Source organism: Petaurus breviceps, unplaced genomic scaffold (genome assembly GCF_028583685.1).
Source record: "Petaurus breviceps papuanus isolate PSGF00001 unplaced genomic scaffold, PetGlider_PUasm1.0 90822, whole genome shotgun sequence".
Lineage (NCBI taxonomy): Eukaryota > Metazoa > Chordata > Mammalia > Diprotodontia > Petauridae > Petaurus > Petaurus breviceps.
This window is the reverse complement of record NW_027187351.1, coordinates 248,509-263,927: the sequence shown is the minus strand read 5'-3', so window position 1 is coordinate 263,927 and position 15,419 is coordinate 248,509. Positions and strand designations below refer to the sequence as shown.

Below are 15,419 nucleotides of genomic sequence, written 5' to 3'. Positions count from 1 at the left end.
TATAGAAGGGCTAAAGTGTGGGAAGTATAATTAATCATTAAACCCCACTCAGTTTGTCTCCAGTTAACTGCTATATTTCCCTCAATGCCAGCAAAAGAAGTCCAAGAGAGGCTAGAAATTAATATTAGACAATGAGCAAGGGACAAAGATGGAACTAGAAGCTAGTCCTCTTGCTTTTTGGAGCCTCACACCATGGGTAGGACATTTTCTCATGCCAAGAAAGAACAGATGATGGGAACGCAATGGTTAGATGCAACTAGACGGCACAGTGGTTGGAGATCTGAACCCAGCGTTAATTAGAAAGGAGTTCAAATTTGGCCTTAGATACTTATTAGCTTGTGTGATTATATGCCAGTCACTTATAAATCACAACCTCTCTCAGTTTTCTCAAGTGTAAAGTGAGGATAATACTAATACCTACTTCTCTGTTTTGTTGTCTCAAATGAGGTAATATTTGTTAAGCCTTTAACCCAGGGTCAGTGCTTAGCAAATGCCTCTTTTCTTCTTTACATCTTAGAAAATTGCCTGGGAAAGGACTATAAAACTATACATACCCTTTGACCCAGCAATACCATTTCTAGGGCTGCATCCCAAAGAGATCATACAAATAGGAAAAGGATCCATGTGTACAAAAATATTTATAGCAGCTCTTTTTGTGGTGGCAAAGAATTAGAAATTCAGGAGATTCCCATCAACTTGGGAATAGTTGAACAAGTTGTGGTTTATGAACGTAATGGAATACTATTGTGTTATACGAAATGAGGAGCAAACAGACTTGCTGGAAAGACTTCTATGAACTGATGCTGAATGAGGGGAGCAGAACCAAGAGAACATTGTACACAGTTACAGTCACATTGTGTGATGCCTAACTTTGATAGACTTGGCTCTTCTCAGCAATGCAAGGTTCCAAGACAACTCCAAAAGGCTCATGATGGAAAATGCTATCCACATCCAAAGAAAGAGTTATGGAGTCTGAATGTAGTTTGAAGCATACTATTTGCGCTCTCTTTTTTTGCTTTGTTTTGTTTCTTCTTTCTCGTGGTTTATTTCATTCTTCTTTACAACATGACTAATATGAAAATATGTTTAATATGAATGTATATATAGAGCCCATATCAAATTGCATGCTGTCTTGGGGAGGGGTTAAAGAAGAGAGGAGGAGGAAATATAAAACTCAAAAGCTTGTGGAACAGAATGTTGTAAACTAAAAACTAATAAATGTTTCTTTTTAAAAAAGAAAGAAAATTGCCTGAGGCCCAAAGAGTTTAAATGATTCCCCCTGGTCACAAAGCTAAATGTAAGAGACAAGACAGGTACAGGTCTTCCTCATTCCAAGTCTAGCTTTCTTTTGCTCCATTGACTTTTCCTTCTATAATTATAACCTACTTGTATTTTTTTTTTAAGAAAAGTGAACTTGAATCTTGGTCCTAACGTTTTCTGGCTGTGTAGACAAAAATCCTATTAACCTCTCAGAAATATTTTTAAAGAAAAAATAAAATCTATAATTTTTGATTCATGAGATTATTAAGAAGAAAGTTTCTTGTAAATAGTAAAATGTCATACAAATTATCTATCATCATGATTGTTGAATATCTGAAGGGTGAGAAGTACTAGGATAAGATATTATTATTATTGAATACACAATATATTATCATTATTATGCCCCTTTGCATCTTTTCACTTCAGTAAACTATAATAATCTCCATGAGGGCAGATATAATACTTAATCTAATTTTTAATTGTATTCTCACATGATACTTGAATTAAAACAATTTTCTCCTTATAACAGATAATTATAAGTGTTAGGAGTGGATTGAATCAAAATTTGGACTTAAATTTTCAATCAAGATGTGTATTTTTTTTCTTTTTCTTTAAGGAATGGAGCAAAGAAGCCCAAAAAACAGCCCAGAACTGGGCAGATAAATGTACTTTAGAACACAGTGACCGAAAGCTCAGAACAATTGGTAAGTAAAAAAGTTTTAATAAAGGGGGATTTATGATTTTGTGACTGAACTTATGATGTGACACTTTGAAATATCTGTGACCTCAGTGCTGTGGTAGTCTTTTCTCTGCAAATCATATTTACTTAGCCTCACATACTATGTTATTCTGGATTTGGCATCAGAAGACCTAGCTTTGAACTGAGGTTAACCTTCTGTGTGTTCTTAATAAAATTACTTAACTTCTTTGGTCTCAGTTTCATCATTTTAAAAAAAAAGTGGATCTGGATTTCTTCAAGGTATATTACATAGATAGATAGATAGATAGATAGATATACAGATATAGATATATACACGTACACCCACACACACAGATATATGTGTGTACACATGCATACATACCACATATATATGCATTCTCAGGTACATCTATGTGTATATGTTCATGTAAGCATACACATGTGTATGGAAGGGCATGCACATGTGTTTATATGTATTGTATGTGGTGTGTATGTACATGCATATATATACATATATACATACATATATATATATATAAAACCAGTAAAAAAAATCTATTTTCTCAACCTCATCTCAAGGAAAGCAAAACAAAACAAAGCTGTTTGTTTAAAAAAACTATAGTTAAGCAAAACAAATTGACTATATATGTGTATATGTATAGTCTATAGACTATATATGTGTATATATATTTAAATATATATACATATATGGACACATAATTTCTCATTCTATGCTCTGAGTCATTAAACTTTCTGTAATAAACTTGGTAGAATATTTCATCATTATTCCTCTGAAGTTTTTGTTGGTCATTAATTTGGTCAGGATTTTTATTTCTTTTAAATTTGTTTCCCTTTATATGTTATTGTATTTGTACAGATTGTTCTCCTGCTTCTGTTCACTTCACTTTGCATCACATAAGTCTTCCCAGGTTTCTTTGAAAATCTCCCCTTCATCTTTCTTATACTACAATAATATTCCATTACATTTATATACCACAATTTGGTCAGCCATTCTCTAGCTGAAGGGTATCTCCTCACATCCCCACAACTTTCTATCTCAGAAAGAGCTATAAATATTTTCATGATCTTTAGGATTTGTTTTCCTTAGGACTATTTCCTGCCATAAATCACTCTCCATCTAATTTCATTATTCAGAAAAAATTTAACTAAAAATTAACCTACTCTAGAGAAAATGCCGTTCTGCTGCAGAAGGGCAGATTTAAGTTGAGCCCTGACTAAAGCTGGGATGGCTAAAAATTAGAGACAAAGAGGGAGAGATTTCTAGGCATTAGCAAGCCAATGTAAAGCCATTAAGTCAAGAAATGACTAGTGGTGTAAGAGTAACACAAGTAGGATAGAGGAACTAGAGTATAGAGTATATCCAGAGGAGTAAAGTATAAGACGGTGTAGCAGCAAGCACCCCGGCGTCCTCAGGGTTTGCTGCTACCACAGGTTAAAGGAAAGCAACTCAAAATGGGTTAACAAGCTTACTTTAATCAGTAAGACCATATATCGTTTACCTTGTTCAGGGGAAAAAGGTCAGCACCCCAAACTTCAAAATATACAGACAGAATTATCAAGACATTAACAGATCAAGTAGACAGCTTTCCAAACTGTCCAACCATTACATCCATACCCAGTCAACATCTGGGTTTTTCAAAGCCGGGGGACTCTCAACAACGGCTTCCCAGAATTCAGATCAAATCACAGAACACTTCTCAAAGTGAGTCCCAAAACAAAGCTACACATCAGGGCTTATATAGCCTTCTCCTGGCTCAGAGAATGTAACAACCTTATTGACCCACTGGCCAATCAAGAAGTATCTACTGAAAAACAAGCCTCCCACTCCAGGCTTCAGGTGCACTTTAGCCTAGGGGCAGGGAAGATCTTCCAAATTTGCATTTCCATTACAGATGGTCATACCATAGACAACTTTTCTGTTTTGTGTCCAGCTATGATCAGAGAAAGTCTTAACCAGGGTGACTAAAGGATGGATTTTTCTTTCCCTTTTTGACCAGAGCAGCTCTCAAGGATGGTCTCATAAATCACTGGACTGGGGGAATATTATGAGCTGGGGTAGTGGAAATAATACTCTTCTCAACAGAGTTACAGATTTTTGAAGTTGAAGTTATTTCTCAGTACCCTAACATCCTTGAGTCCAAGAAACTCTATTCACCTCAGTTCAGCCAAATATGAATATAACCATACATTAGACTTCAGTATGTCTTATTCTACTGCTAACATCTGAAATTTTCATGTCCCATTCTCAGATCCCAACCTCCCATTTTTTCCTTCTCTTTGACACTGTCATTCACAGTAAATATTCTGATTACTTCATTATTTCTAACTAAGACTCTGTCATTCATCTTTATCCCTTATATTCATAACTTCAGGATTATGTTAGCTCTTCTCATTATTCACATCTTAGATCCAAATATTTATGAAGTCCCACTGCTTTGAACTCCCACAACATCAAATTCATTTGTCCTTCCCTCTTAATTCTGAAAGGCACTTTCTCAGTAAAGGGATTTCATTGCTGCCTCATGAATAACCTCAACAGTCTACCAACAGGACTGCCTTCTTCTATATTCTCCCTCACATCTCTTCAATATGTCTTTTATTTGCTGCCAGAGTAATCCTTCTCATGCATACATATGGTCAAGATACTTTTTCTGCTGCAGAATATTCAGTGTCATAAACAGCTATCTAACAAAACTTCAGTATGCACCATAGGCAAGGTGCTCTATGAGCTAGCAGGAATTCTGGTATTGCTCTAAGAGACCTTATAATCAAATCAAGAACACAGTATGTAAAAATAATACATGAATATTAAAAGGGAGACAATGCAGAGTAATGGAAAGAACTTTGAGTTTGGATCAGACAGCCAACATAATTTATATCACTGCTATATGTACCTTTTAGCTGTTACCTTATGTAAATCACCAAATCTCTCAGAATTTTTATTCCCTTGTCACCTTTTCACACATCAATAACTTTACTAGGCATTTAATACATTATACATTGTTCAATTAATCCTCAGTTGACAGTCTTGATTTACAATTCTTTGCTACAAAAATGTGGATATAAATATGCGGATATATGGGTCCCTCTCTTATCTCTTTGACTTCTTTGAGGTGCAGTGGCAGTATGGGATTCAAAGGTATAGACAGTTTCAGAGGCTTCGTAGATGTAATTACAAATTGTTTTCCAGAATAGCTGGATCAGGTCACAGCACCAAGAAGAGTACAATAGTGTGCATTTCTCCTCACACGTCCTTTAACTAATATAATTTTTTCTTTTTGATTTTTTTTCTTATCTTCAATAATATGAGTGGGAATCTGAATATCATTTTGTTAAATTCATTGGTCTTGTTATTGATCATTTGGGACATTTTCCCTATGGTTTTTGGTAGCTTATATTTCCTTTGAAAACTGTCCATTCATATCTTTTGATCATTTACCTTTGGGAGAAAAACTTTTGTTTTTTTATGCATGTATCATGTCCTGATACATCTTGTATATCAGAATTTTATCTTAAAAATTGTGGCAAACTTCTTTTTTTTTGCTGCAAGTTTGCTGAAGGGGGGGGGAGTTGCAGTGAACTATAACCCTTCTAATTAAAACTGCATTTATTTTGTTTCTGAAAAAATGTTCATTTTTATGAAAGAAAAATTACACTTTAATTTTCTGAGACATTTTTCATCCTATGTTTGGTCAACCATTTTTCCCTTATCAATAATTGTGAGAATTATCTTCTTTCCTTCTCCTGTATTGTGTTTTTTGAAATTATTTTTATATTAAGTCATATGTCCAGTTGGTGGTTATTTTTGCTTATCACATGATATAATGGTCAAAACTGAATTTCTTCCAGATTGCTTTCCTATAATCCTAGCAGTTTCTCTCTAATAAGAGGACTTCAACCTAATATTTGGTGACCTAGGTTGTTTGAATACATTGCTACTATATTATTTTGCTTCTGGATTTGATCACTTTGAATTTGAAGATATATGAGTAGAGTTGTTAGGATCAGCAATAATTAGATGTAGTCAAGGCTAAATGATGATGCTATATTCAGTTTTTTTTTTTTACTGGCTACCAATTTTTTAATTCATTTTAATCTCAGGTTCTAAGGTCTTCAAAGGAGTATGATCAAACTTCCACATTAATTACTAAAACTACATGATCTCTCTCATTAACTACTGGCCATGAAAACCAACATCAAACTATATCTTTAATCATATTATTAATAATAATTATTTAATGAATTAAAGAAATATTTTTCTCAAAAGTTTTGCTCATCTTTATCTGCCTATCCCTCTTGATCCCTTACATTCTTTTTCTTCACAGATATAGAGATAGAGGTTGATAGTTTTACATATGTATTTGAATATGTAGATCATCTATATTTAGCTATAGGCAGATTTTAAAAGATCTAGATAAACATTTAGATCTTAGGATAGATCTAAATATAGCTAATATAGATATAAATTAATCAATGAATATTAATTAAATGCCTACTAATGTGCTAGGCATTGTGCTAAGTGCTTGGGATACGGAAAAGACAAAAGACAGTTCTGCCATCAATGAACTTACAATCGGATGGGAGAGAAAATGTGCGAACAAATATATACAAAGCAAGCTATATACAGGATAAATAGAAAATAATTAACAGAGGGAAAGCACCAGAAGTAAGAGGGATTGGAAAAGGCTTCCTGTAAAAGATGAGATTTTATTTGGAAAGTGAGGAAAGTTGCTTGTAAAAATTAACATGTAATAAAAATGTAGTAATGCAATGTATGCATATATCATATCTACAGCATACATATATGTATATGTGTCAGTATATGTGTTCATATATATGTATATATAGAGAGAGAGACAGAGACAGAGACAGACAGAGAGAGACAAAGAGAGAAAGAGACAGATGAAAAGAGAGACTATAGCGAAGCCACTTCAACATTCAATCTCTTAGACTTGAATACACATCAATAATATTGACTATTTTTTAGTTGTGTATTAAAAAAGCACATATTTACAAAGAATTCATTGTAAGAAAAATCATAGACCTATCAATTTCTATCATCATTATAACTGCTGTTTTCAGGCAACACAATCCTTTTTTTCAGTTTTCTCAGAATATTAATCACAATCTTTTTTCCCAGAAGTTGTTCATGTTTTTCATCACTATAAAAGTGAAACATTTCTCTCAAAATATCAGTTCTTGTCATCTTATTTCTTTCTATTCTTCTCTTCAGCCTTACAACTTAAAAAGAAATCATCTCTCCAGAATAACAATTAAAATTTAAGTCTCTCAAGATTTTATTGGCTCAAAGATATAGCGAAAGAGTCTATATTTGTGGGAGAGGCTATTCAAACTATGATTACAAATATTATTCTCCCATCATAATTGGTTCATTTTCTTCTCAGGGACTACATGTGGTGAAAATCTCTTCATGTCAACTGCCCCCCTCCCATGGGTAAATGCTGTCCAAGCTTGGCATGATGAGGTTACACATTTTGTTTATGGAAAAGGATCAACTTCAAAGGAAGCAGTTGGACATTATACCCAGGTAAGGAACAGATATAATTTGGAAGATTGATTATTTTCAGTAGGCTACAATAGTATAGTAAAACAAATCCTAAAGACTAAAGTTTGAATTTTGACTCTACCAATTACTTTCTGTATGACCCTAGATGAGTCAATTAACCTCTCTGGGCTTTAGTTTCCTCACTTGTAGAAATGAAGGGATTAAACTAGATGAATTTTACGTTCATACTTCCAGGTATAGATCTCTTACCTAATCAAATTTATTGAATATTTTTTTCTTTTTTACATCATTTTTTAAAACTATCATAGTCCTTCTTCATAATGAGAATAATGTAAACCATATATTTTTGAAAGCCTTATTAATGTAAGGTTTGTTAACCTAATTTTAAAATATAAGATCTGATGATCCTACCTGGCCTAATTCTTTTTTACTGAGGTCATACAATTTAGTCACCTATTTTTAACACTTTGAGTTGTTCCATTCATAAAAAAATATAAGGCCTCCCTTCTTTGGAAAAACCATGGATATGGAAAAACTGCATATACTGCCAGTTTCATTGATCTATTAGGTTTTGTCAACTATTTTCTGTGTATATATCTGACATTGTATCTGGTGTGTGTGTGTGTGTGTGTGTGTGTGTGTGTGTGTGTGTGACAATTGCTGAGTAGGGGAAGAGGGAGGAATGCATTTGGAAATAAAGATCATGGAAACAAACCATACAAATAAAGTATTTTTAAAAGATTTGCTATTAACTGTGGAGAGAGTAATTTTGATTGAGTGTTTCTGTTGGAGATTTGATTTTTAGGGATACCAGATTGAGGAGAAGATGAGCAGGTGACAGCACTGAACATAGGTTTCTTTTTTCCTAAGTTTGCCTATAAGAGGGAGGACAGAGTTGGAATAACAGTTTGAGGGGATTGGATTGAGCAAAGGAAGATTCTGTAAGGATGCAAGAAATACTGAACGTTTTTATGTGAATAAGGTAAAGAGCTAATTGAAAGAGATACACAGTGAAAAAATTATTGAAGTGGCAAAATACTTGAGAATATGGGAGAGTATCATATTTTTAAAAATGCCAAGTAGAGAGTTTGACCTTGGAAAGGAGGAGAATTTTTTTGGTTAGAGATGGAGTAAACAATGAGAAAATCAGTAAAGTGTCTGAGTTGTGGTCTCTGTATTGGGGGTTGGGGGGCAGGGGCAGAGTGAGCATTGAATGGCCTCTGCTTCATTCATATAAGAGTCAAGATCTCACTAGAGGGAAGAAGTGGTGTAGAAGGCTTGAGTACAGAAGAGAAGGTTTAGAACAGTTGCTCTACATAATGTGAGAGTCAATTACGGGAAACTCAGAGGAACACCTAGCAGTAATGGAGAACCAGCTGAAATTGAATAACAGTTGTTTTTATGGATTCAGTCAGGGACATTTAACAGGCTTCTGGTATACACAGAGAAGCTGTTTGGGAAGTCCTGTAGAATAGGGGATGACACAGGAAACCAGAATTGTGATTTCGTGAAGTATGACCAATAGTAGGGAAAGAGGGAAAGAGATTAAAGAAAAGAATGGGGGCAGGGTGGAGTGGGAGCCAAGATAGCAGAATAAGAGCAGGGACTTGCTTGAGCTCTCCTCCCAACCCCTCCAAATAGCTGTAAAAAAAAGGACTCTAAACAAATTCTAGAGCTACAGAAGCCACAAAATTATAGTGTGAAGCAAATCTCCAGCCCAAGACAATCTGGAAGGACAACAAGAAGGGTCTATCACACCAGAGTGAGAATGGAGCACAGTATGGTGTGGGCCACACCAGCATGGACAGAGCCGGAGTAGGCCTCAGGGGACTGAATTACTGCAGCTGTGGTGGTTTCCAGGCTTCTCAACCCACAAAAACTAAAGACAAAATAGAAGGTCAGTGGGAAAACTCTTTAGGACCTGGGTGAAAGAGTAGCATGGTCTGGCTGGGTTCTGGACCAGCCCCAAGGCAGTGGAAGTGGTGGCAGTGGTGGCAGCAGCAGCAACAGTAGCTGCTTCCAGAACTCTGGGCCCACAGACAGTGAGGGACAGAGTGACTGATGTGAAACCCCCAAATCCTAGGACAGTACACCTACACCCACCCACACCCCCATTGGAAGCAGAGTTGTACTCTGACAAAGAGCTAGACAGTAAAGTATTTAGCTTAGGAAGATGAGCAAACAGCATAAAAAAGTCAGACTATAGAATATTACTTTGGTGACAAAGAAGGTCAAAGCATACAACCAGAAGAAGACAACAAAGTCAAAGCTCCTACATCAAAAGACTCTAAGAAATAAATGAGTTGGTCTCAGGCCATGGAAGAGCTCAAAAAGGATTTTGAAAATCAAGTAAGAGAGGAAGAAGAAAAATTGGGACGAGAAATGAGAATGATGCAAGAAAATCATGAAAAATGAGTCAACAGCTTGCTAAAGGAGATCCAAAAAAATACTGAAGAAAATAACACCTAAAAAAATAGACTAACCCCTGGGCGGCTAGGTGGCACAGTGAATAGAGCACCAGCCCTGAAGTCAGGAGGACATGAGTTCAAATCCAATCTCAGACACTTAACACACAAAAGAAACCTAGCCGTGTGACCTTGGGCAAGTCACTTAACCACAATTGCCCTCCAAAAAGCAAAAAAAAAATAGACTAACCCAAATGGCAAAAGAGGTCCAAAAAGCCAATGAAAAGAATGCCTTAAAAAAGCAGAATTGGCCAAATAGAAAAGGAGCTCCAAAAGTTCACTGAAGAAAATAATTCCTTCAAAATTAGAATGCAGCAAATGGAAGCTAATGACTTTATAAGGAATAAAGAAATGAGAACCAAAAGAATAAAAAATAGAAGACAATATGAAATATCTCATTAGGAAAAAAAAAAACACTGATGTGTAAAATTGATCCTGGAGAGATAATTTAAAAATTATTGGACTACTGTAAGGTCATAACCAAAAAAGAACACCTAGACATCATCTTTCAAAAAATTATCAGGGTGGCTAGTTGGTGCAGTGAATAGAGCACCAACCCTGGAGTCAGGAGGACCTGAGTTCAAATCCAGCCTCAGACACTTGACACACTTACTAGCCATGTGACTTTGGGCAAGTCAAAACCTCAATTGCCTTCCAAAAAGCAAAAAAAAAAAAAAAAAGAAATTATCAAGGAAAACTGTCCTGATATTCTAGAACCAAAGAGAAAAATAGAAATTGAAATAATCTACCAATCACTTCTTAAAAGAGATCTCAAAAGAAAAACTCCTAGGAATATTGTGGCCGAATTTTAGAGTTCCCAGGTCAAGGAGAAAATTTCGCAAATAGACAGAAAGAAACAATTTGATTATTATGGACATATGATCAGACCTAGCACAAGACCTAACAGTTTCTACATTAAGGATTTGAAGGGCTTCAAACATGATATTCCAGAGGTCAGAGGAGCTGGGATTAAAACCAGAATCACCTACCCAGCAAAACTGATTATAATACTTCGGGGGGGGTGGGGGGAATGGATATTCAATGAAATAGAGGATTTTCAGATATTCTTGATAAAAAGACCAGAACTGAACAGAAAATCTGACTTTCAAATACAAGAATCAAAAGAAGCATAAAAAGGTAAATAGGAAAGAAAAATCATAAATGACTTATTAAATTTGAACTCTTTACATGCCTACATGGAAAGATGATATCTGTAACTCAAGAGACCTTTCTCATTATTAGAGTAGATGGAGGAAATACAGGGAGAGAGAGAGAGAGAGAGAGAGAGAGCACATAGTGAGCTGAATATGAGGGGATATTAACTAAAAAATAAAATTAAGGGGTGAGAGAGGAATATATTGGGAGAATGAAAAATGGAGAGATAGAATGGGGTAAATTATCTCACATAAAGGAGGCAAGATTTTGGTTTCACAATGGAGGGGAAGAGGGCAGAGATGAGAGGGAATGAGTGAACCTTACTCTCATCAGATTTAGCTTAAGGAGGGAATAACATACACACTCAATTGGATATCTTACCCTACAGGAAAGTAAAGGTGAAGGGGATGAGTATGTGTGTGGTGGGGGGCGGGGGGGGGGGAATGATAGAAGGGAAGGCAGAGTGAGGGAGGCCACAGTCAGAAATAAACAATTTTGAAAAGGGACAGGGTCAAAGGAGAAAATACAATGAGTGGAGGGCAGGATAGGATGGGGGGAGATATAGTTAGTCTTTCATTATGTGACTATTATGGAAGTACTTTGTATAGCTACACGTGTGTAAACTATATTGAATTGCTTGCCTTCTCAATGAGGGTGGGTGGGGAGGGAAAATGGGAGAGAATTTGAAACTCAAAGTTCTAAAAACAAATGTTAAAATTTGTTTTTATATGCAAATGGAAAATAAGATATTCAGACAATGGGGTTCAGAGATATATCCTGCCCTACAAGAAAATAAGGGGAAAGGTGATAGAAGTAAGGGTAGAATGGGGGAAGGCCTAATCAGAATGTATGCCATCTCAGGGTGGGGGGCAGGGAAGAGATGGGGAGAAAAATTGGAATTAAAAATCTTGTGGAAATGAATGTTGAAAAATAAAAATAATTTATTGTTTTAATAGTGTGACCTGGACTAGACAAACTCTTAAGGTCTCTTCTAATTCTAGACCTAGGATAGTATGACCTAAAAATGAATAGGAGAGAGAAGATGAAGATTCTGATTTGTTTAAAGCAGAAGTGTCAAAAGCAGAATTGCAAAATATTCACAACCACATAAAATAATAGTCTAGATCACTAATAATAAGAGCATATCAAAAATATCAAAATAATAATAAGCATATCAAAATCACTCTGAAGTTTCACCTCACACCCTGCAAATTGACAAAAATGACAAAGGATAACAACAATGTTGGAAGAGTTGTGGAAAGATAAGTTAACTAATACACCATTCTGGAAAGCAATTTTGAATTATGCAAATGAAATGATTAAAATGTTCATACATTTTGAACCAGAGACTCCATTACTGGCCTTAAACCTCATGGAATTCATCAATAAGAAAAAGTCCCCATATACTCCAAAACATTTATAGCACTACATTTTTTTTTTTTTGTGATAGCTAAGAACTGGAAAAAAAATATATGTCCTTCAATTGGGGAAGGGCTAAACAAACTAATTTTGGTTTATGTAATGAAGTATTACTGTGCTATAAGAAATTATGTGTGTGATAAATACAGAGAAGCACAGAATTTAAAAAAGAGTGTACAATTGAACTGATCAGTCTACAAAGGGAGGAAAGGATGACTAATGGTAGTGAAAGAGGAGAGCAAGAAGGGCTGGAATGACAAAAGGCCAGTTAAGAATTAGGACAGGTATAAGGTCAACTTTAAATCTCCAACTTTTTCAATGCTATTTCCACTTACTTAGCACAATATTTGCCAGAATAGTAAAGTTTATATATCTATATCAGTGAAATTGAGAACAGTTCTTTAGGATTTCTGTTCCATTTCACATTCTTTTAAATTGATCTACAGATGATGGCAGAATAATGTAACCTAGTTGGGTGTCATACCAAGTTTTTTAGGTTCTTTCTCCTCTCCACTATTGTTCCACCCTTTGTGAGGCAAAACCACTTATAAACATCCATAATTTGGGGGAGAGCTCAGGTGCGTCCCTGCCTTTATTCTGCCACCTTGGCTCTGCCCCAGGGATCAATAATCAATAATTTGATTAAAGCTAAAAATATCACATCCTGCAAAGTTAACTATTATCTTTAATTAAAAAATGAATATTTGATAAGCTCTCATATTTTCAAGACTTTGTTAAAAGAAAAACCTGAACTTAAAAGATGATTCACCATACAAGAACCAATATAAATATAAGGTACATAACAAAGTCCGACTATAAGGGAGCCATGAGGACAGACTGTTTATATATATGTGTGTGTGTGTGTGTGTGTGTGTGTGTGTGTATGTGTGTGTGTAAAATGTAAAATTTATGTCTAAGATTCTTCTTAATAATTGAGTAGTTCAAGAGAAAGGTCAAGGAAAACTGGGACATGATATGAATTTAAAAATTAAAGCCATTTGGAAATGCTAAAAAGAGCAATTATTTTATACAAATGAGGTGTAAGAGGAAGAACTGATAAATAGGAATTAGATGGGGGAGGAGGGCTAGTAGTTCTGGCAACCTACCTTCGTCAGGAATGGATGTAAGAGGGAACAATACAAATATATTTAAAAGAGTATAGAAGTCTTCTAAATTCAGAAGAAATAAAATAGTAGAGGCATAGGGAGGGTGTGAGAGGACAAGGGAGGGATCTGTAGAGGGGAGAATGAAGGAATAGGTAAAAGGGGGCATAGAAGGGTGTTTAAATTTATGGGAATGGTAGCATAAGGGAGGGATTCTTGGAGGGGGTAGGCAAGTCATAGGAGGGCAAGGTAGTGGGTAAAAATGAAGCAGAGGAGGCAGGAGGGATAGGAAACAAGAGATATGCATATACATAAAAACAAAGATAGGAGTAGAAGAGGTTTGGGAATGTATATGTCTATATTTGTAGGTATATATGTGTATGTATATATTTATAACTTTGGAGAAACATATCTAAACTTTATTGTAGCCTTCTAGGGGATTGGGGGAGGGTGTGTATATATATATATATATATGTGTGTGTGTGTGTGTGTGTGTGTATATATATATATGTATATATATATATGTGTGTGTGTGTGTGTATATATATATATATATAAAACTAAAATTTATTGTGGCTTTCTGGAGGGGGTTGGAGGGAGGGGGGAAAAAGAAGAAAGTAAAAAAGTGCACAGCAGAAAACAAAAGAAAACTCACAACGAAGCAAAGAAAAGATGGACAATTCTCAACACATTGAATATTATTTATCATATAGGCTTTCTTAAAATGAAAATTTATTGTTACATATTTTGAATCCTCTCATGTTCTGCTATGCATATTACATGCTTTTATTTCTTTCTAACTTTGTATCTAAGTTCCAATATTTAAGTTTATGATATGTTTTTGTTTCTTTTTTCTATTCTCTATTTGTGTTCTGGTGTTTTAGTCTGAAATTTTTTTTTGGAAAAAAGCTAATGACAACAACAAAAGAACATATCAAAGTTTGTGGGATAAAATCAAAGCAGTACTTGGGGGAAATTTTGTATCTCTAAAATATCACTTCGATGAAAGACAGGAAAAGCAGATCAATAAATTGGGCATGCAACTATAAAAAACAACAAATTGAAAATTCCCATTTAAAGATTAAAATAGAAATCTTGAAAATCAAAGAAGAGATTAGTAAGATTGATTTAAAATAAGCAATAAAACCAGGGTATGGTTTTATGGGAAAAATAGATAAATTATCGGCTACTTTATTTAAAATAAAAGAAAGAAGAGGGGCGGCCAGAGTCGGGATGACCTGGGATCGAATCCAGGATCAGACAATTAACACCCACCCAGAAACACCTGGCCATGTAACCTTGAGCAAGTTACTTAACCCCAATTGCTTAAAAAAAAGAAAGAAAGAAAGAAGAAAACAACATTACCAGTATCAAAAGTACAAATGGTTAATGGAAAACCAGACAATGAAATTAGAGCAGTTATTAGCAGTTAATTTGCCTAATTATATGCCACTAAAACTGACAATCTATATGAAATGGATTAACATTTATAGAAGTATAAATTACCCAGATTAACAGAAGATGAAATAAATAACCCTATCTTAGAAAATAAATTGAACAGACCATAAATGAGGGCCCTAAGGGAGAGGGGGAAATATGAAGATTGACAAGCAAATTCTACCAAACATTTAAAGATAAATTGATTCTAATACTATGTAAACTTAAAAAAATAATTAAACCTGTAGTCCTGTGAAATTCGTTTTATGTTGCAAATATGATTTTGAAACTTAAAAAAGGGAGAACAGAAACAGATAAAGAAGAGACTAATA

At 34.9% G+C, this 15,419-nt stretch overlaps 1 protein-coding gene across 1 annotated transcript in view; it reads left to right on the top strand.

Annotated features, from left to right (window-relative positions):
• Positions 1–15,419, top strand: part of LOC138148124 (cysteine-rich secretory protein 3-like) — a 72,142-nt gene that overhangs the window by 31,152 nt on the left and 25,571 nt on the right. Inside the window, exons 4-5 of the mRNA XM_069070743.1 lie at positions 1,877–1,964; positions 7,387–7,529. Coding sequence (XP_068926844.1) covers positions 1,877–1,964; positions 7,387–7,529 — 231 coding nt within the window. The remainder of the gene's footprint in view (positions 1–1,876; positions 1,965–7,386; positions 7,530–15,419) is intronic.